Below are 23,490 nucleotides of genomic sequence, written 5' to 3'. Positions count from 1 at the left end.
AATGTAGCTGAGGTTTTCTATGTTCCTGCCTATTTTCATAGTTTGTCTTTTTATTGCTGATTTTCATGCTAAATTTATTACAGTTGTTATTTAATTTAGTCAGAAAATTCTGGAGACTAGCAATGGATGAGTTTAGTAGTACATCGTCGTTGTCATCATTTGCATAAAGCAAAGAGCTAAGTTTGATACCTCCAATTCCAATATCAAGTTTAATGCCACTTTTTTACATAATGTGATCCATACAGATGATGAATAAGACTGGAGATAATGTGCATCCTTATCTTACACCTGATTTTACATCAAACTATCTTCCTATATTTCCTTCAATTCTAACCACTGACTTGCAACATAAATATAGACTATGAATTACTTTGTATAATGTTCCATTCATCCCATATAGCTGTTGTGTTTCGAAAAGCTTTTCCCCGGGCACCTTGTTGTATGCCTTTTCCAGATCTACAAAACTTAAGTACAATCCTCGTGATACTCCGTGATTTCTCAATTATTTGTCATAAAGTTAAAATCTAGTCCTGACAACCTCTATTTGGCCTGAACCCAGCTTTCTTCTCCTAGTTTTTCTTCCACAATTTTTAATCAACCTCTTTTCAAGTATGCTAGCATAAATCTTACCTGGAACACTAGTTGAAAAATTCCTGTGTAATTCTCACATTTAGCTTTATTCCCTTTTTTTATAGATGTAAACTATGAGAGTTCTACTCCAATCATCTGGAATTCAATCTTCTGACCAGACCCTCTGAATTATACTCTTATACTTCCATATTTGAGCATTTCTGTTAAATATCATCTACTCCAGCTGCCTTTCCACATTTCAAGTTTTTAATGCCTTTTCTACCTAAGTATTGATATACATACTCCTGTTTGCATTTCTCTTGAAAATTTTCTACTTCAGTTCTGTCACTGCTTGATTCGTTTAAGTATTTCAAAGTAACTACTCCAAACATCTAGGATATCCTTATCTTCAGTTTTTCTTATCTTCATCATTGTCGATTCCTTTTACAATACTCTTTTCTCCATTTCTAAGCATTTTTAATAGCCTCCAGATCATTTTGCTGCCTTCCTGATATTTATCTTCTATATTCTTAGCAAAATCTATCCACGACTTTAGTTACTTTCACACAGCTTAGCTCTCTCTCTCTTACATTTTTCTTTCTGTATTCTTTTAGTAAATCTGCTAACTTATTTGCTAGGAAATTTTAGTATGTTTTCTTCTTTTCAAGGACAATAGTCCTTGAAAATTCTTTTACACAAAGGAACTATTTTGTCCTCTTTCCACTCTCTTTTGACTTTGTCAGAGCTGAGAGACATAAACAGCTTAGCCAAAAGCATTGCAGTTCCCCCTGCACATTCTCTTAAAATGCAAGCTGATATCCCATTCAATCCCACAGCTGTATTTGCATTCAGATTCCACAAAATACAAAGTACCTCTAATTCTCCAACCCCTGTTCTCACCTCAGTCTCCGTCAACTCTGTTATAACCATATCTTTACTTGGATGTAACCTTGCAAAATGATCAGTTAAGTAGCTTAATAATTTTGTCTGTCTCCATTACCTCTCTACCATCTTATGATCAGTTAAGTAGCATAATAATTTTGTCTACCTCCATTACCATCTTCAGTCATTAAAGTTATCCTTTCATAGTCATTCTTCCTCCTACTTGTCACATAAAAAAAAAATAAATAAAATAAATAAAATAAAAAACACTCCTCGGGATTTCCTTTTGTCTGTTTAGGTAATTTCTTCTCATAAACTGATTTTGTCTTCTCTACCGTGCTGGTTACCTTTCTTGCTGAGCCTTGTACTGGTCATGAGTCAGCTGGTCACCTTTCTCGTTATATAACCTCCACAACATTTTCTTTGTTTGCAGCTCATACTTAATAATACTACTTATACATCTAATTCCTACCCAATTTACCCTCCTAAACTTGGACATAGAGTGTGATATTTCTTCCTCCAGATATCCCTTGAGATTGTAAAACCTTGAATCCCTCCCCCTCCCCCATTTGATCTGCTTTGGCTCGAAATTTCTCTACCAAAACAATCCCCTCTTTTTATGTGCTTTTTTCTATTTTCTATCGCTCTCCAAACTCTTAACCACTCTAACGTCTTCAACTATCTCTCTCTCTCTCTCTCTCTCTCTCAATGCACTGTGAGCATCCTTCCCTTGCAGAACTTAATGCCGAAATAGTTTCAAAAAATCATAAAAAAATTTTTAAAAAAATAATAACAAATCAACCAAAAACCATAAAAATTATGTTTTTTTAATTACAAAAATCTTTTTTTTTTTAAAAAGTCTCTTGACAAAAATAACAAAAACATCAGAACGCCACCAAAATTTATCTTTACCAAAAAAATTTTCATATGAACTTTACCAATATTCATGGCCTAAACAGCAATATAAATAATGTGAACCACCACCTGCAGTCTAAACTAGAAATGCCATTCTTATCAGAACCTCAACAACCACTGTCCACATTAACTACCTAAACCACACATAACACGGTTCTTTCCACTACAAGGACAGCACTTGTGCATTCATCAGAACTGACGTACCATGCCAGAGATTGTAAAACCTTGAATCCCTCCCCTATTTGATCTGCTTTGGCTCGAAATTTCTCTACCAAAACAATCCCCTCTTTTTATGTGCTTTTTTCTATTTTCTATCGCTCTCCAAACTCTTAACCACTCTGACCTTTTCAACTATCTCTCTCTCTCTCTCTCTCTCTAAAGCCCATCTAGTCAAAATACCCTAATAATGAGGTCATCTTTCTTAGAGACTTCAACATCCACAACTCAAATTGGTTTCCCCTTCTCCAGTTTCACCAATTAAGCAGGCAGGGATACCAAGGAATTTGTCATTAGCAATAACCTAACACAAATCATCAATCTCCCTACCAGAATACTTGACAACCCCCTCCAATTTACCAACATACTTGATTTCTTCCTAACAAGCTCCCCTTCCTAGTTTACTGTGGATGCTAGTTCTCCTCTTGGTAACTCAGATTACATCTTCCTACAAGTATCTTTCGCCACAGAACAACCTTCACCCACCAGGCACTACAACTGTGCCAAATTGAACGACCTTCATGACTTTATTCCTTCTTCTCGTGGTCTGAATTCTGCTTCACTTTTGATCCATACATCTGCTCAGACCAAATAACAGAAATCATCCTCACAGGAGTGAAGGACTTCATCTCTTATTCCAACCCAAATTGACAGCCACAATCCAAGCCTTGGTTCTTAAAAAGTGTGCTAATGCAGTAAAAGAAAAAAACCTTTGCATACCACAAATGTTTCAAGACCCAAACCCCAGCTGCTCACTCTACCTATACTGCAGCTTGAAAGCTGTAAAAGAATCATCATCAAATCCAAATCAGATTTTGAAACGGCCAAATGGTGGAAACTCACCTTTTGGTCTCTTGCCAGGCCAATGGGTGCAACTTTTGCCCACCCAGGTCTCAACCACTCACACCAGATGTAAGAGAGGTGGAGACTAAGACAAAGCCAACTTACTGGTATCACTATACTTTTCCAATTCCTGCATTGATGACCTGGGCAAAGTTCCCTCTCTCCACCAAGAATTCCTCTCTCTCCATGTCACCCATAGTCTTCAGCCAGAAAGAAATCTGAAGAATCCTTAATAACCTGAATACAAACAAGGCATCTGGTCCTGATGGTATCCTAGATGTTCATATTTATGAATTTAGAGACACAAAACACATGTTGAAATGATTATTTTACTTATTATTAATAAAATTTAAAGTTTTATTAATAATAAGTAAAATAATCATTTCAACACGTGTGTTTTGTGTCTCTAAATTTGCAAATATGAATACTGATCACCATGTAACATTAAAAGAAAGATTATCCTACATGTGTTAACAACTTGTGATCTACAGCCAATATTCTAACTTTCATCAACCACCTCTAAACTCAAGCCATGGAAAAATTTGGAAAGAAATGTAGTTGCTCTTGACATTTCAAAAGCATCTGATCAGGTTTGGCACATTGGTTTACTTAACCAACTGCCATTCTATAGTCTGCCTTCCACACTCTAAAAGTGGACCACCAACTTTCTCACTAGTTGCTCACATGTTAGGGTGGATGGTTTCCTCTCCCCAGATTTCCCCATCAATGCAGGAGTACTCAGGGTTCCACTTTTTCACCCAATCTCTTCCTTTTGTATATAAATGATCTGCTCTCACAGACTACCAATCAGATCCATTGTTTGCCAATGACAGTACACTCCATCAAAAGAATCCTCAAGATCTACCACGACCAGTGACCTGAACTTAGATCTTCTAGCTGTATCCCAGTGGGGCAAGGACAGTCTTGTAAACTTCAATGCCACCAAAACTAAGTCCCTGTCTTATCCCTCACAAGAAAGAGTTTGCATCCCTCCCCTCACCTTGAATAACATGCAGGTATCCAAACACGATCAGATTTCTTTTCTTGGACCTCCAACCTTTCCTGGCACAAACACATTTCAACCATGGCTTCTACAGCTGCCAAAAAACTTGGTGTACTTTTTCACACAATTCATAGCTGCTAACTCTACACAAATTCCAAATCTGCCCAACCATGGAATATTGCTTCCATATTTGGGGTGGTGCATCAAATCAAAATCCTCTCTAACACTGTTCAATTCTATCCAGAAGATGGTAATCTGATTAATTAACAATCACAGATATTCAGTTTCTGTCTCATGCCACTTCTAGACACTTTTATGGACAGTGCCCTGATGAATCAGCCATTATTATTCCTCCACTTTCTTCCAAAATCATTAGAACAAGAGCTACTGCTAACTAACACCCTTTTACAGTCCATCTTGAAACTCATCAAACCAACTTTATTGCCTCCTCTTTCAATCCATCTACTTCTGTTCTTTGGAACAGCCTCCCCCACTCTGCCTTCCCCCAAAGAATACAACCTTCAGTTGTTCAAAAAATATGTAGTTCAAAACATTTCCTTGACCTCTCTTCATTACCAACATTCAACAGTTCTGATACTGCCTTAGTTTTCTTAAGGCTTACTCATGACAAGTAGTAAATCTACAGTACCTTAGAACTATGGGTGCACTAAGAGGTAAATAACCTGGAATATGCAGCTCTTGATAGTAAACCTGGAACGTCTTTTAAAGCTACTTTAGGTATCCAAAAAGCAAAGTACAGTCTCGCAGAGGTAATGAAATTCATCTGCCACCTAAAGACATTCAAAAACACTATACCCAGCCAATCAAACTGGAAACTAGTTACTTGTATCTGGAACCTCTCCAGTGATCTCTCATTATAATATAAACAAGATGACAAAAATATGTGTCCAAAAGTCGGGATATCAAGGCCCTGTGTTATATAACACAGGGTGATCGTAAAGTCATGCAACCCAGAAGTAGCACATATGTGTTTCAAGAAAATTAATTCCGTTATTATAATAGTTAGTCTATTCACGTGTCTACTCACGGTATTTCCTTACTGAAACTTAAATCTGTTTCAAGGTTAATTACAAGCATATGAAAAATGAAACAGATACAAACACAGGTTATAATTGGACCTTTATAACAAAAGAAGAATAGGAATCTTATTATAACATGTTGAAAGTGGCCACTTCCTTCATGAATGCAAACTCATGCTCTTTTTACAGATTTGAAGCACCTGTACACTGTTTTCAATCGCTGTTGAAATGTTCATTTTTAGTTCATCCAGTATTGTAAGGATCATTCTGATAAACAATACCTATGAGATATTCTCAAAGGAAAAAATCTTGTGGTGATAAATCTGGTGATCTTGGAAGCCACAATTCTTTCAAGATGAGATGGTCACCAAAATATTCTGGCAAAAAATGTATGGTACTATTCACCATCATTTCACAGAAAATGGGTCCCACTATAGGATGCCATGATATCACACACCAAACTTCAATTTTTTGAGAATGCAAAACTTTTTCATGAAAAGCATGTGGATTTTTACGTGGTCAAATCCTATTATTTTGACTATTCGCATACCCAATGAGGTAAAACCAGGCCTTTCACTGAAGAAAACTGTATCAAGCATCTCTATACCATGTTCTTCAACAAATGAGTGTAACCATCTACAGAAGATTATTTGTTTACCTTTATCTGGGTCCTTGAGTTCATGGAATGAGTGCACACGATATAAATGAAGGTGTAACGATCTCGCAGCTTTCTGAACCCTACTGCATGACGTTGATGATTGAATGGCAAGTTTCCTGAGGCTTTTTGTTGAGGACTACTACAATGCTCTGTTTACCTCATCCATTTTATCGCCAGTCAAAATGGAAGGTCTTCTACAACCATTCCTATCTGCAACAGATTCAGTTTCCCCAAAAACGCTGCACTAATCTCGTTATCACTGACTTCTGAGGAACTGCTGTATCTGGATATTTCTTGCAAAATTCCTCAGCAACACATGCATAAGAACGATTAGTGAAATAACTTTCCAAAAACTCATTGCAGCTGAGAAAAGACATTTCACTTCTACAATGAGCAAAGCTACATTGAGCTACACTACAAAGTTCTACTAATATATGAGTATATAGCATTTGTGCAAGCTAAAAGGCAATAGACTAGACTTTTAGCTTACATATTTTAGCTTTAATCTTTCTGAAGAGACTTCATATAATTTCTTTAACTATGATCACATGCATCATTAGAATATAACTGAATATTCCTTGTCCAACTACATGAACCATCCATAGCAAATTAATTTAATGGTATTAACTCATAAGACAATATAAGAACAAAATAAATTATGTAATTTATTAATCTGCTGATATTTCACTGGAATCAAACTATATCGTTGGAGCACACACTTTCACAGAATCAATCCAAGATAAAACAATCAAATAACTAGTGGCTACATTGAAATAGTAATGACAAAAAAAAGTCTAGGAACAAGACATACATGTCACCTCAGATGAAAGTGGTTCTTAATATAGCAATCTCCTAAATTTTAGGAGAATTAATGCAGCCATACTCATCAAGATTATGGAAGAGTTTTATTATTGATGCTGACTCCATAATGTAGTACTGTTCTTTTCTTCAATTTAATCCTAAGTGAAAGGGGTATCTAACGCATCATCTCTAGTACTGATTTGGACTAGTGATGGTAGTGTACGATGGTTGTGATATTCTCCAAGTTAATGTATTAAAAAAAAATAAGGATTGCTTACTTAAACATATCTTTGGTTTAAGAGGTGAAAAGATTACATTTATGTAAAACTTTGGCTATCTTTTTAGCCATACTCTGGGAATGGGAACACGTATACTATTTTCTCTTTCAGGGGATTGTAAACAATGGCTGGAAAGGAGTTATTTAGATAACTGATTTCAGCGATAAGAGCTGTATCTGTTGCATTTTTTTTTTTAAATGACACCATAATATTGTTGGGCTGGATGATGTGATTGTGTAATCTGGTGTATGCATGCTCACTTTCAATAAATGGAGAATGACAGAAAACTATTTTACAACATGTGTCTAGAACTGGTGCAGTTATTCAAATCTTTTTCTACAATGAAGCATAGATAGTTTGTTATAAAGGGTTTTTTATAGCAAACTACCTATGCTATAAAAGGGGTTTACTACAGAAAGAGAGTCAGCTGTATTTTGATGTGCACACTCTCTCTCTTCTCTAGTAAACAAATTAGACAAATTTTCGTGCATTAAAAATGTATCTAATTTAAGTAAGAGACCATACAGATAATACAAAGGAATTACTATAAACAGAAATACATAAAAAATGCCTAAACTGGAGAACAATGAATGAGGTATCTAAAATATACCTCCCACAGTTGCTAGTAACATTTCACCGAACATCATTACACAAAATGAAGTAAGAGTTTATAAAAATCTGTAAAACAGTAAAGATCATCAAAACCAAAGTGGACAAGGGGTAACATTTACTGCAATAAACGAATCAAGCAGAATACCCAGAAAAAAATACAATCTGTTAAAAGAAATACTACTTACAGATTACAAATCTCCCATTAACAAACAAAGAAAAAGGTTAATTGCTAAAAAAAAAAGCTACTTAAAAAAAAAAAAATTAAAAAAAAACTAGAAATCAATGTCTCTTTTATTAACTTAATTTTAGTATGCTAAATAAAAATAATAATAATTTTGAGAAGAAATACATACTAGATTTGTTAGCAGATAATCCAGTGTATCCTGTGTCAGCAAAGCTATACTACTAGGTCCTGAAAAATACAGTACATCATTATTAATAATTCTAATACTATATCTCATTATTAACAAAATTATATTAAAACATAAATAAAAAATAGGCAAAGAAATCTGTTTACAATGATAGAGATAAGATTCTAAACAAATTTTTAGACAAGTAACTTCATCTACAAAACAAGATTTTTTCTATGTTGAGCCCATACACAAGAGGTTGGTTGATCCAGTAGGTATGCCATTTGACAGAAAATTTGTTATAGTAAACGATCCACTAAAACAATTATTGAAGTCCCTAATAATTTGCTATAGTGAGAGTCAACAGAGTAATTTTAAGAATGCTTTTTATTCTATGCATTATTGGGATCTTGATCTATAATCTAGCAGACTGAATGATCTTTTAGAAGATTATGCTTTTTTTTGTTGTTGTTCAGTTAGATACATTATGCACCATTATCCTTATCAGAGTTAGCAATAAACTTTCTAGTTGATTATCTAGTATAACACCAGACACAATGTGATATGCTAAAAGAAATTCATTATAGCAAATTATCTACCATAAACTATTTCTGTGATCTCTACAAGTTTGCTATAGTGAGAGACAATTGCATTGTTGTATAACTTTCATAAAGCTGTTATTGCTTTTTTCTGTAGAAAATTGCTTTAGAGGGTTTGAATTTGGTCAAAAGGTTAGCTACATCCAAATGAATATTGTTGACTCAACAGAATAAAACACACAAAACTATATTAAAAAACAGCATCCTGAAAATTTCAAACATCATCATCATCATGAGCTTTAATATTATATCACCTGTATATGAATTTATACACATTTTTATGTTGGAACATGATGTAGTAATGACTAGTACATGTGTTGAACAGAAATCCAGCAGGTACTTAACATTATTTCTTTTATTTCTTGCTCTTCTATTTACATTTCTAAAGAAGTGTTTTTTCTTTTTATGTCAGATGCCATCTTTGATGACTAAAAAAAAAAAAAAATCTATTTGTATCTTCCATAGGAAAATAGACAATGATAAGTCATGTCCAATTTCTCATTATGAAATTGCACATATCATTTATGAAGTTTATTTGTATTTAGTATTTCATATTATAGCTATTCCTTCTTCATTCTGATTAAAATAAATTGGCTATTAAAATTAAAATGTGAAGGATATTGTAGATCCATCCATATTTTATAGCCAAATACAGGAAAAAAAAAGTTATGAAATTTACGAAAGCTTATAACTTAACCTTTCAACATTGGAGTTGCTACAGTCTTATGTAGTACACATTAAGGTTGTTGACAAAGGTTATTATCATAAGCTCTCTAATAAATTTGAAACTTTGAAGTTTTATTCTACATAATCATCAAATTTCTGACATGTACCCTCAAGGGGTGTACAGGATATGATAGTACTACATGAAAAATTTACATCATTACTAACTTCCTATCTACAATTTTCCTCCAAATCAGTCTGTTACTTGTCAAGACTCCAACATTATCAGATCTCACATTTCTATCGTCTAAGGCACTTTATACCGTATCAATCCAACTATTACTTGGTCTTCCTCTGGGTCGTTTTCCTGCCAACCTGGCAGAGAACACTTGTTTTGCTAATCTTTCCTCGCCCATTCTGTTTAAGTGACCATACCATCTGAGATTAGCTCTGCTAATGCATTCCTGGATGATGACAATGTCTAGTTCTTTTCTAATATGCTCATTTTTAATACGATATTGCCACTGATGCCATCTATTCATGCCCCTAATCTTTCTCAGGACTCTCATATCTGCGGTCTCTAGTCTTTGCTCAAGTGTTTCACTTTCTGACCCAGCTCTTAGATCCATAAGTTAAAACTGTTTTAAACACTGTCTTGTATACAGCTAATTTAGTGTTCCGACTAATTTCTCTCTTATTCCATATGAATTTATTCAACTGACTTCCTACCATACCAGCTTTGTTGATTCTGTTGTCTATTTCCATATTTAATTTACCATCTTCACTAAAAATCATGCCTAAGTAGCTGAAATGTTTTACTTGTTCCACAGGTTCTCCATTCACAACACAGTTGATGACATTTTCAACGATTCTACCTATTTTCATTGTCTTAGTCTTTTTATTGCTGATCTTCAGACCATATCTATTACAACAGTTATTCAATTTAATCAAAGAATCTTGCAGACTAGTAACGGATTTATTTAGAAGTATAACATCGTCTGCATAAAGCAAAGAGCTGACATTAACATTTTGATATCATGTTTAATACCACTTTCCTTCTTAATGTGATCCATACAGATAATGAATAACAGAGGGTGATAATGTACATCCTTGTCTGACACCAGATTTAACATTAAACCATCTTCCTGTACTTCCTTCAATTCTAACTGCTGACTTACAACTCAAATAAAGACTAAGTATTGTTGATATAATGTCCCATTGACACCATATAACTGTAGCATATTGAATAGCTTCTCTCTTGGCACCCTGTCATATGCCTTTTCCAAATCGACAAAACTTAAATACAGATCTTTGTTATATTCCCATGATTTCTCCACTATTTGTCGTAAAGTGAAGATCTGATCCTGACAGCCTCTATTTGACCTGACTCCAGCTTCTACTTCACCAAGCTTTTCTTCCACAATTCTCCTCAACCATTTCTCAAGTATACTTGCATAGATCTTCCCAGGAACACTCAATAGGGAAATACCTCCGTAATTCTCACATTCAGTTTTATTTCCCTTTTTATATATGGGTACTATGAGAGTTCTACTCCAATCATCGGGAATTCGTCCCTCTGTCCAGGCTTTCTGAACTATGCAGTGCAGCCACTGTAAGACTCTTATACCACCATACTTCAGCATTTCTGGTCGAATATCATCCACTCCTGCTGCCTTTCCACATTTCAAGCCTTTGATGGCTTTTTCTACTTCAAGTATGGATATGTAGTCCTGACTGCATGCCTGGTCAGTGTATTTTACCACTGTGCTGTCCTCACTGCTTGTTTCATCAAGGATATCTTTTTCTCCCGTTTTCATGTCACCTTTATCATCTCTAACTCCTTTTACAGCACTCTTTCCTCCATTCCTAAGCTTCTTCTACAACCTGCAGAATATTTTGCCACTTTCTTGATATTTATTTTCTATGTTCTTGCCAAAGTCCTCCCATGTTTACTTTCTTACATTTGTCTCTGTATTCTCTAAGAGCACAAGCTGACTTATTTGCCAAGAACTTTTAATATGCTTTCTTCTTTTCCTTCACTTCCTCTTTAACTTCCTGTATCCGCCATGGAGTTCTAATTTTTCTATCCTTGCAGACAACTTCACCACATGCTTCTCTAGCTGAATCAATCAGGGTTTTCTTCAAGGCTTGCCACTGAATCTCCAAGGTTTGGTTCCTGTCCTCAAACTCTTTTATTTTTTCTTCAATAATCTTTGTGTATTTTAGTCTACAGTTCACATCAGAGAGCTGTTCAACTTTTATTCGCTTTAAAACTTTCTTACATGTTCTTTTTTTCAATATGAAATTCAATTTTATCCTGCTCAAGACTAAATAGTGATCACTTCCAATTTCAAATCCTCTGTACACTCTGGTGTCCTGCATCAGGGAGAAAACATCACTATCAACAATAACATAGTCAATGAGACTTTTCTTATTCCTTTTCATGTTCCAACATAAAAATGCACATTTTTATGTTGGAACATGGTGTTAGTAATAACCATTCCATGTCCTGAGCAGAAAATCAACAGATATTTGCCATTATTATCAGCTTTGCTCTTTTCTTCAAATTTTCTCAAAATATTTTTGTATGTCTGACAATCATTTCCTACTCTGCTATTTAGATCCCTAACAAGGACCAACTTTTCCTTTTTTATTGTGTCAGTTGCCTTTTCTAAAGCCTCAAAAAATTCCCCCATTTCTACGTTAGTAGAACCTTCTGTGGGACCATAGGCACAAATAAGTCTCATTGTCCAGTTCCCCATTCTCATATTTGTCTACATTACTCACTTGAGACTGCCTTCCATTCAAGATGATTAGCCTCGTATTTTGTGTTGAATACTATGGCTACTCCTTCTTTTCCTTGATTGTCATTGCCTGAATACAACATTTTGTATTTATTGCTCAGAAAGATCTCACCAGTATTTGTCTTTTTTGTTTCAGTCACCCCTATCATGTCAATCTGGTACTTATCTAATTCCTCAGCTAGCTCCATTTCTTTGCCATTCAGGCTTCTTATGTTGATAGTTCCGATCTTTAACTCTGGTGATGTTGAGTTGGGACGTGTTTTCAGATTTGTTCCAGTAGCTGACTTTTTGCTGTTCTCCCTGGTTCTATGGCGAAAACAACAGGGGCCTTGTTTAACCGGGCGACGCCTCAGCCGGCATGAAATTTTGTCATGTTGTACCATCATTTTGTATTTTGGTTTAACCACTAAGAATACAATTTGGTTGGCTAAATCCCAAATTGCCAGCCCATCCTCGTTCATTGAGTATCCAGGTAGATACTTAATAGGGTGCACCACGAGAAGGTGAGGATTGGACATTAGGTCAGAAGCCCTGGTCGGTTCTCCGCATTCCTTTAAAGGCTATGTGGAGGTCTCCTCTCAGTTATACAGCTTTGACCCTTAATTCTTTTTTCTATTTTTATCAATTTTTTTGGGGTATTTTTTTTTTAATTTATTTTTTACAAGTCAGGAAACCATGCCCTAGAGACCAAACATGGAACTTTTTCAAGCCACTTCAGGTCTCCAATAAGTGTGGCAGTGGTCTCACAGTGAGCAATGAAATTCATTTTCCACTTAAAGATAATCACAAACATACGTGCCCATTGCAAGATTTGAACCCACAGTCTGTTGGTTGGAGAGTGAGTATGCTAACCACTCAGCCAACCAGCCAGCTGACTGTTGATGTGTGGTAGACACCTTATGCTTGAGTACATCATCCTGCCTGCAAAGGAAATATAATGATCCGGAGCTGTTTCTCCTGGTATAGATGTAGATCTCATAGTGCCTGAAAGGATGAATGTCAATACAAGTGCAATGCATCTAGATAATGTAATACTCACTACATTGTGGCAGTTTTACAAAATACTCATTTGTCCTTGCAGCATGACAATACACAATATTATGCTGCTAATTTTACCATGATGTTTTGATGAAAATTATATGAAAAACACAACTTCCCTCAAAGCATCCAATTTAATCCAATGAGAGAGTACCTTTGCAGACTAGACAAGTGTAGCCTAACATGTTCAATAAATTGAGAGCCATGATGATGGAAGATAGCCCAAAATACTTCAATTGTTATCGCAAACTGATGACATGCATGTTTAAAAGAGTGAAATGTAATCAAGACCAATTGAGAGTTTATATGCCATGGAGGCATGTGCAATTTATAGAAATATCTCAATACTTTTTCAACACAGTATGTACTTTGAAGGAGGAATGGTGAAGAAAAGATTGAGGTACTAGAAATGCTGAGAGTTGTCTGGTGTGCAGGTACATAGATGGATGATTTGAGTCAATTCGCTGTAGCAAATACTTCAAAGCTTTTCCATCTTGGTCAGAGTAATTGGAAATTAGGAAAACCATTGTCTTTGTGGGTATTCTAAGCTGCCAAGAAAGATTATCTCATTATCTGGATAGTAATGAGATGATACCTAGACTGCAAAAAAATCAAAATTGAAGGGGAAAAAAGTCAAAGACAATGCAACAAAGTGGAGCAAAGAAATTTTTAACCACAGAAGTGCAACAAAAGTGAAAGCATACATGTGACAGTTTCTAGTATCGCTAGTGTGATAAAAACACACACTCACTGTGTAGAATTATGGAGACAAACTACCACATTAGAACTCTTTAAGTAGAATAAAATAACACAACATTTTGACCTTCATAGCAAGATCATCATCATCATCAGGAAAGCACGCGCACGCACACACGCACACACACACCTATATAAAATGGGACACAAGCTACATCAGGATACACTAGAGAGGTGAGCTACAGGATAACTGCTTTGGTCAACCACTGACCTCAGTCTGAACTTTAGCAAAAAAAAAGTTCAGTGGTTAACCAAAGCAGTTATGCTTAGCTCACTGTAGTGTATCTCAGTGGCACCTTGTCCATAAGGGCTGCAGCCCCTCCAGTATAAAATGAAAGTTCCTGTTTTATTATCACCATTCTTAAATTTTTATATATTTATCTAAAAACTTATTTTCTTGTTTGTAATACAATACCACTTGATAGAATGTTATATAATTCATTTTGTAGCAATATTATTTTGCAATAGTCAATGTGCTGTGCGTGCTAGGACTAGTATCAGCTGGCTAGTATACTCAATGCTGGAACTGCATTCAATGCAGACCACACCAATCAGCTACCTAGTGGGGATTACATGCAGGTTGGGTTGGTAGTTGCAGTCCCACCACTACAAATTCTTACGAGCTGTCACTGATGTATCCTGATGTAGTTAACGTCAAGTGTAATTTTATTTCAATTAAAATGTTTAAACATGGTAACTTCTCTCCATAATATAATATACACAATAAATGAAAGCTGATCATGTAGCCATGCAAGAAAGAATTTTGGCATGTGCAGAACTTATTAATTGTTTGAACTTATGTATTATTAAGTTCAAATGGTTAATAAGTTTAGAACTATTAGAATAAAATCTGCTTTCACACAAAAACTACAAAATTATTATAGAACAATAAAATAGTAGTAATGCTTACCTGCTAGTTTCTCAGCAATGCATCCTAAAACAACACAAATATTTCTATGCCTAGTTGGTTGTGTTTTTCCTTTGACTGCTATATCAGATGACAAACAGAACATTTCTGATAACTTAGCTACTGACTCCTAAAAATGAAGTTAAAAGAATTAACAAATGAATATGCAAGCAGAGAAAGAAAGAAAACATTTAATACTGATAGAGTTAATGAATAGTAAAATCCAGTGAATTCAGTAATGGATAATTCAATATAATGCAACATGAGACCAGTTTCCATTCTACCATGAGCTGAGTACCTTAGGATTTTTTAAAAATTATTTCAATGTAGAAGTTACATTTTTAATTTAAATATAAATGAAATTCCATTAACCATTTCATTCTGATTAGGTGATTTGAAACTATCATATACTGTATACCAAGGAGTTTTCACTTAACACAAACATGTAACACTTTATACTTACATAAAAAAAAGCAGTTTTACTTCTTCCTTACATGAACGATATACGAGGTGTGGCTATTAAATAATGAGACTGGTTGCAAAAATGTGTTTATTATTACAATTGTACAACTTAATTGTTATCCCCTTCAACATACTCTCCTCTAAGCAAGAATGAGCAAGTCAAAATTCATTCAAAAGGCAATGCTGATCATTTTTTTTTTATATCAATGGCATGGTAATGATTGAATGGATACCAGGGGGTTAGACAGTTAACCAACATTTTATCTTGAGGTTCTGGCCAAGCTGAGAGAACGAGTGAAGAAGAAGAGACCCGATCTGTGCAAGAACAATGCTTGGATTCTCCATCAGGACAACGCTCCAGCCCACAGTGAGCTGTCTGTAAAGCAGTATCTGGCTGATAAGGAGATCCCAGTGTTGGACCATCCACCTTACTTAGCTCCATGCGACTTTTTCTTTTCTCCAAAGTTGAAATCCGCATTGAAGGGCACCCATTTTCAGTCAGTGGATGAGGTAAAGGAGAAAACAGCAGCACTACTGAAGCAGATAACACCTGATGACTTGCAGCACTGCTTCCAACAATGGAAAATTCTTATGCAATGGTGTATAGATAGAGGGGAATATGTTGAAGAGGATAACAATAAAGTTGCACAATTGTAATAATAAACCATATTTTTGCAATCAGTATTGTTATTTAATAGCCACACCTCATGTATGTGTGTATGTATATATATATATACGTGTGTGTGGGGGGGGTAATCCCATCCATAAGAGATTGTTCAACCTATAGTACTGTGGATAAATAGAAAGGCAAAAGAAAAAACTCTGCCATGGGATCCTTAGGGGTCTCATGCCAGTCCCAAGCATGGATAAAGGAGGAGGGTCGGTCAGATGAGTGTCGATGCTCTGACTGTACAGAAAAAACACGATTGTTATCTGATGCCTATACAATCAACAGCTACAACATGTCAGCTCAGGAGTCGCCAGGATAAAAAAGGCCCATGATACCAATCGAGCAATCGGGGTTGGATCGAAAAGTGGGGTACCGAAAGGAAACAGAAACTAACAGAACTGTTATCAGTAGGAACGTGGAATGTGCGAACACTCTGGATGTCAGGAAAATTAGAACTACTTCGTGAGGAAATTAAGAGATATCGGAGGGATATACTAGGATTGGCAGAGATGAGATGGACATCATCTGGAGAGATCAATGGATGCGAAGTAATATGGTCAGGACATGACACCATGCACGAAGCAGGAGTTGGCTTCCTTCTTAGCAAAAGCGCTCGAGACTCACTGTTAGGCTACAAACCAGTTAATGAACGAATCATAGTAGCAAGATTTCAGGCAAAGCCATTCAACATATCAATAGTCCAGATATATGCCACCCACATCTGACAGAAGATGAGGATATTGACTTATTCTACAAAGATCTGACAGAGACAATAGAAACAATACCAAAGCAAGATGTGCTAATTATTGAAGGAGATTGGAATGCCAAAGTTGGAATAGATAATGATGGTTGGGAAAGAGTCATGGGAAAATATGGTTTCGGAGAAAGAAATGAACTAGGTGAAAAATTGTTAGAATTTGCTGTGGACCACGAGATGATCTGTAACACAAGATTCCAACAAAAGGAGTGTAGAAAATGGACGTGGCGATTAAATGATGGGAAAACCAAGAACATGATTGATATGATTAAAAGAAGATGGATAACATCAGTACGGCAATGTCGAACTTCTCAAGGAGTGGATATAGACTTGGACCATAGTTTAGTGATTGCAAACATCAAGTTGAAATTAAAAAAGAAATATAAACCCCAACATCAGAATAGAAGAGATACAGCACGAATAAGTGAAGCAGAAATAGGAAGAAGGTACAGAACAGTGTTAGAAGAGAAACTTAAAAGTGTGGAGAAAGAAAAAAAACTCAAATTTAAGAGTGAAAAGAATAATGAAGGTGATAGAAGATGCAGTTGAAGAAACAGTACCAGAAGAAGAGAAGATCAAGAAAAAATGGATTACACAAGAAACACTGAAGTTAGTACAGGAGAAAAGAATGTTGAAGATAAGAAGGGATACATCAGAACAAATAAAGAGCAATATAGAAGAAAGTGTAATGAGGTGAAAAGAGCAGTCAGAATGGATAAGATGAAATGGTTATAAGCCCAATGCAACAATATAGAACAGTACTATGGGGAGCATAAAACAAGGGAGGTATACAAAATGATCAGAACCATTAATAGAAAGTGGCAACCAAAACAGACCACAATTAAAGATGAAAGAGGCTAGGTATCAATGAATAAAGAAAAAATTGTACAGCGGTAGACAAGATACTGTAGTGAGTTATATGAAGAAAAACTAGATTCAGATAGCGTTGGGAAACTGACTGAAGAATTGAAGCAGATATCACCACCAGGTAATGAGCATGATATGGACATTTTAAGAGGAGAGGTAGAAAAAGCAATAGGACGGCTAAAACACAACAAGAGTCCTGGTAACAATAACATTACTGGAGAAATGATTAAATATGGTGGTGAAAGTATGGTTACAGAAATGTACCAACTATGTAATATGGTATGGAAAGAAGGGAAAATGCCAGAGGAGTGGGTGAAATCAATATTGGTAACATTATACAAGAAAGGAAATAAGCTAGAATGTAAAAATTATAGAACAATTGCCTTGATAAGTCACTTTGGTAAAGTGATGATGATGATCATATTGACAGAAAGATTGAGAACACAATTGGAAGCATACCTTGCAGACAAGCAAGCAGGATTTAGGGAGGATAGAACTACAATTAAACAGATTTTGACAATGAAGTTAATAGCAGAGAAAGCTAGAAGAAAAAACAAAAACATATATACTTGCTTTGTTGATTTTCAGAAATCATGTGACAGTATTGACCAGAAAGTGACATTAGCAGTTCTGGAATCCTATGGAATTGATAAAAAAACTAATAGCTATATTAAAAGATGTTTATCAGAATGCAGTTGCAGCAGTTAGAATAGGTGATGATTTGGGGAAATGGTTTAAAACAAGCAGAGGTACTAGACAGGAAGACCCGATATCACCAAGCATTTTCATCGCACATTTAGAAAGTGCAATGGACAAATTGAAGGAAGATGCCAAAGGAATATCTGTACATGGAATGAGAATTAACAGTCTGAGATTTGAAGATGACATTGTTATCATTGAAGAAGACAAAAGAGAACTACAAAAAACACTGAAACTGTTAAATGAGGAAGGGAAGAGATTTCGACTTGTTATGAACTTGGAAAAAACAAAGACAATGGTATTTGGGGAGAAGAACATGAAACAAAAGATAGAAGTGGATCGAACTGATATAGAAAATGTAGAACAATTCACATATTTGGGAAATAAACTGACATATGACTTGGACTGTAAAAAAGAAATAAGGATCAGGATTGCAAAGGGAAGAACAAATCTCAAGGCCATGGATAACATCTGGAAAAGTAAAGTGATCAGTCTGCAAACAAAACTACGAGTACTGGAAACATGCATCTTCAGCGGTGTACTGCACAGATCTGAAACGTGGGTAATAAATAAGGAATCAAGAAAAAGAATTTTGGCATTTGAAAGAACCTGTTACAGGAAGATTCTAAGAATAGGATGGATAAAGAAAATCACCAATGAAGAGCTCTATCAGAAAATATAACCAAAACAGAATCTAATGCAGAAGATTATAAAACGAAGCTGCAATTATTTGGACACATCTGTAGAATGAGTGAGGACCAGAAGATAAAGACATTTATGTTTGGTATTTTGGATGGTTTAAACAGAAGAGGTAGACCATACAGAGAATGGATAGACGATATAAAAGACTGGTGTGGAATGGGTGTACAAAAACTGCGACACTGTGCACTGGACAAAGAAAGGGGGAAGAAGATAGTGAAACAGGCATCAGACATCAACGGGCAGTGAGCCCATGGTTCGTGATGATGATGATGATGAAAAGAAAAAAGATACTTGTTAACACTGGATTGAAGACCAGTGGACTGAATTCTTTAGGAAATACATAAAGACAGCAGCAGATGGAATGAATGAAGATGAAGAAAAATTTGATCTATGAATATGGGGTTGAACTCTGAAGGAGTGTTAAATAGCTACTGATTCAGAATAGAGCAGGAATTTTACTGATGCCAATTCTGATGAAGAGTGTCAGGTAAAATATTTATATAAAATGTAAGCAGTAGAAAATGAACATTTATATGAAGTGGTAAGATATACATCATTAATCAACTTAATTGCTCTCTTCTGTGCTGATTCAAGTATTTTTAAGAAGATCTTAGGGGAATTATCCTAAATGCGAGAAGAGTATTAATTGGTTGGATGGATTTGTGACTCGTAGAGATTTATTAGTTGTTCAGACATAAAGTAATGCCTTGAATAAAAAAGAAATCCTAATTTTTTTAGTGCTGAAGATTTAATATTTGTAATATGTTCATGCCAAGAGACACTGAAGTGTAGAGTAATCCCAAAAAAATATTGTATCTCACCTAGAGATCAATTTTTTTTTTTTTTTCTGACATCTAATGTAAATCAACATGCTTCTGATAGAAAAATGAAAGGGAAATTGAATGTGGGGTGTTTGGAATGGTAGGAGGACATTTACAAAGACTGCCTATGCAAGAATATGAGGAAAATTAACAAGCCAGGAAATTGCTTTCTCTGTGAGTAACAAGGCAACAGAACCATTAAGTGCAAAACAAGTGGTAGCAGAGTTGGAAAAAAGTTACAGTGAACAACTTTAGCGAGAGAGCAGAAAGTGTGACTAGCATTTGGAGATGATGAGTGTCCTTCTATCCCTCTTTCAGCCCTTTCAGTGATGCTTATAATTTGCTTGCAGCTATTTTGGGCTTTGGTATAAACAGAAAAGACAGAAATTTTGATGAAAGCTATTTGATTATGCTTAACATAAACCTCTAGAAGAATAGGAACATACACCTTCAGAAGGACAGATACTTCTGGCACACCTTTTGGAGAGAACCACGGTGCAAAAGTAAACATGAAAGAGCTCTTTTTTTGCATTAAATAAAATAGGATTAAGTTTTATTTGAAATTAACAAAACTATCAGCATCCCGAGTTGTGGCAGTTGTAATTTTGGATAGCACCACACATAACAAATTTTTGGTAATTTGTGTAGTGCTAGGTTTGTCAAATGAAAAAGTGGCATTTGCAAAACTGTATTGGATTTGAAGTTAACTGGAGAGAAGGTCAATGATATACAGAAAGACAGTAAGTGAAAGAATAAACTTTACAGACACCAACATTAATTGCAAAGTTTGAGAATAAAGATCCATCTATTATCACACATAACATGCAATCAGAAGAACTAGCCATCCAGTTGCAGAAGTTGGAAGACAAATCACAGAGAACTTATTTAACAGACCTCCATGCCAAACACAATCAAATGCATTAGAGATATCACTTGAAATTCCCAAACTTTTCTATGGTATCTGTCCAAGAGCATGCGATGTAAGCAAAAGCATTCACTGTGGGTCAACAGACAGCAGGAGATTTCATATTGGCAATTGTTTATTTGGTGAAAAGCCTTCACAAGACAACATGGAAATTCAGTGTTAAGGTTTTCTCCATTACTTTAGAATTCCAGTGAGTGTAATCAGATGATAACCAGATACCAAGGATTTGTGACTCTTCTTAGGAATGAGTATAGGTTAATTCCAGGCTGCAGAATAGATACTGCTAGAATAGGAAAGGAATAAAAGTCAACATAGAACATGAGTCAATTCTGGAACATAAACCTTCAGAAGAATAGGAAAAACACCATCAGGACCAGGAGTTTTCTGACATCTAATGTAGAACAACATGCTTCTGATAGAAAAATGAAAGGGGAATTGAATGCGAGGTGTTTGGAATGGTAGGAGAACATTTACAAAGACTGCCAATACAAGAATATGAGGAAAATTAACAAGCCAGGAAATTGATGCAAGCAATTGATGCAAGAGGACCATTAAGTGCAAAACAAGTGGAAGCAGAGTTGAAAAAAAGTTATAGCAAACAGCTTTAGCAAGAGAGCAGAAAGTGTGACTGGCATTTGGAGATGATGCAAGTGTTCTTCTATCCCTCTTTCTCCAAAAGGTGTACCAAAAGTACATCTTTTGGAGAACCATGGCTTAGATAAGAAACAAGAATTAAAAATGAATGAAATGGAGAATAAATGTTTCCATAATAACCAGAAATGCATCAGTGATACATTCAGTGCAAATGTTTGCAGTGTAAATGTTGCTCCGTAGGATCCTAGAACTTAGTCTGATATCAGACTAAGTTCTAGGATCCTGCTGCCTACAGTACAAATATGTACAGTATAGTTTGAGGGGTCATTAGTAAAGAAGAGATCTAAATTGTTTTGAGAATGGTTAGCATTATCTGGTATTTCAGTAGGTATGTGAAATATTTGTCTGATATTTGCAGCTGGAGTTGTGAACATTAAACTCTTCAAAAAGATGGCCTCACTATTAGGAAAGCGAGGTCATCAAATGGAGAAAATCAACATTTAAAAAAGGAAATCAAAACGGTGCAAAATGACTGGTGGCATCAAGAGAGAGAGAGAGAGAGAGTGAATGAGAGCAAAAGAATATGAATGAATGTCTCAGAGAGACTTTTAACCAGAGAAGATGAAAAAAGAAGATATTCCAAGTAGGAAACTTTCTGACTTAGTATATTATGGCAAACACAAGTGACACCTTTGAGACAAAAAGTGTCAAAGAGAGAAGAAAGTTTTTCACTTGGTTATAAATTAAATTCATGTTTAATCCTTTTTATCCAAGCATAAGCAAACAAAGTTTTTGTGCAAAGTTTCTTCATGACTAGGCTACTTGTATATAGAAGCTAACGACTTCACATTAATTGCCTTAGAGTGTTACACCTCTTCATTTCAATATAGTATCTCTTCTGGGTCTGGCTTCCACTAATGAGACCTCAATAAAAATCAAAACCAGTCTGGGTAGTAGTGCTTCCCATAATGCATAGCATTATAAATACCTGAGAGGATGTACGTGTTTTGCATTATGAGATACTAAGGCAACTAATGTGAAGTCAATAGCTTCTGGCTATTTGTATATATATACAGAAGCTATTGACTTCACATTAGTTGCCTTAGTAGTATCTCATGACTATAGTTAGTTATGAAGAAACTGCATACACAACCTTCCTTTCTTTGCACTTAGATAAAGGATTAAACAATAATATATCTTGGCATGTTTAATTTAATTGTCCAAGAGGACAATTAAATGCCACACATTTGGGGTACAGATCTTGTGACCATTCATGCTTGGGGGTCATTATTCAAAAAAAATTGAAGCTGAAATTGAATTTGTTAGGAAAAGTAAGAGTTTTGCATTTTGAAAATTAAAATAAACATCCAAATCTTTACAAAATTCTTCTAAATCCATACTTCTAAAATATTTACTCACATGTCTTTAAATACTAATCACTAGATAATTCAGGTGGGAGATTAATTATCCTATCATAATGAGTCACTACATTTATTGAAGATAAGCAAAAGTAATAATTCAATAAAAATAACCTCCCCCCCCCTAATGACTTCTAGTCTGAACATGAAGTAGAATTTAAAAGAAAGCACAAATACCTGTCTAAAAAACTTACCAAACAGACAACACAAATATTGTTTTGCTTTTTTTTCTTTTAGATTAAGAGTATCCATAAATTCATACAAACTTTTAGAACATACTTTACAAATCATTACAATGTGAATATTAGAAAATTAGTTCATTTTGCACATTATTATGATAACAGTGTCTCCATGGAGTCAGAAAACTCATTGCAATCACCAGTTCAGCAGGCTGCCATTTCTGGAAAGTAGTATGAATTTTTAGGTAGGTTTTTAATGCACCACCCCAAATTGCAGTAGTGCACTGTTATTTGGGATTTAGTGTTAGGAACATACAGGTGAAAAGTAGAGTCCTGAATGAAGATACCAAGTTTTTTGGAGACTGGTAAAGTTATGAATGTAATGTGATGTGTTTATGTCAGGAAAGGCTAGAGTCAACACAGGAGAGAAATCTGCTCTTGAATGGAAATCTAGGTATTAT

The 23,490-nt window shown here is 35.2% G+C and overlaps 1 protein-coding gene across 1 annotated transcript in view; it reads right to left on the bottom strand.

The window, feature by feature from the left end:
- The window catches only part of LOC150103427 (RING finger and SPRY domain-containing protein 1-like), a 358,201-nt gene that overhangs the window by 279,089 nt on the left and 55,622 nt on the right, over nucleotides 1-23,490 (bottom strand). Inside the window, exons 4-5 of the mRNA XM_090397430.1 lie at nucleotides 14,939-15,065; nucleotides 8,172-8,230 (exon numbers count right to left, since the gene is read on the bottom strand). Coding sequence (XP_090253556.1) covers nucleotides 8,172-8,230; nucleotides 14,939-15,065 — 186 coding nt within the window. The remainder of the gene's footprint in view (nucleotides 1-8,171; nucleotides 8,231-14,938; nucleotides 15,066-23,490) is intronic.

The sequence above is a fragment of the Typopeltis vanoorti genome, chromosome 9, assembly GCF_054136105.1.
Source record: "Typopeltis vanoorti isolate ZY-2024b chromosome 9, IOZ_Tvanoo_1.0, whole genome shotgun sequence".
In the NCBI taxonomy this organism is placed as follows: Eukaryota; Metazoa; Arthropoda; class Arachnida; order Uropygi; family Thelyphonidae; genus Typopeltis; species Typopeltis vanoorti.
The sequence above is the reverse complement of the archived record's forward strand: the minus strand, read 5'-3'. Positions and strand labels throughout refer to the sequence as shown.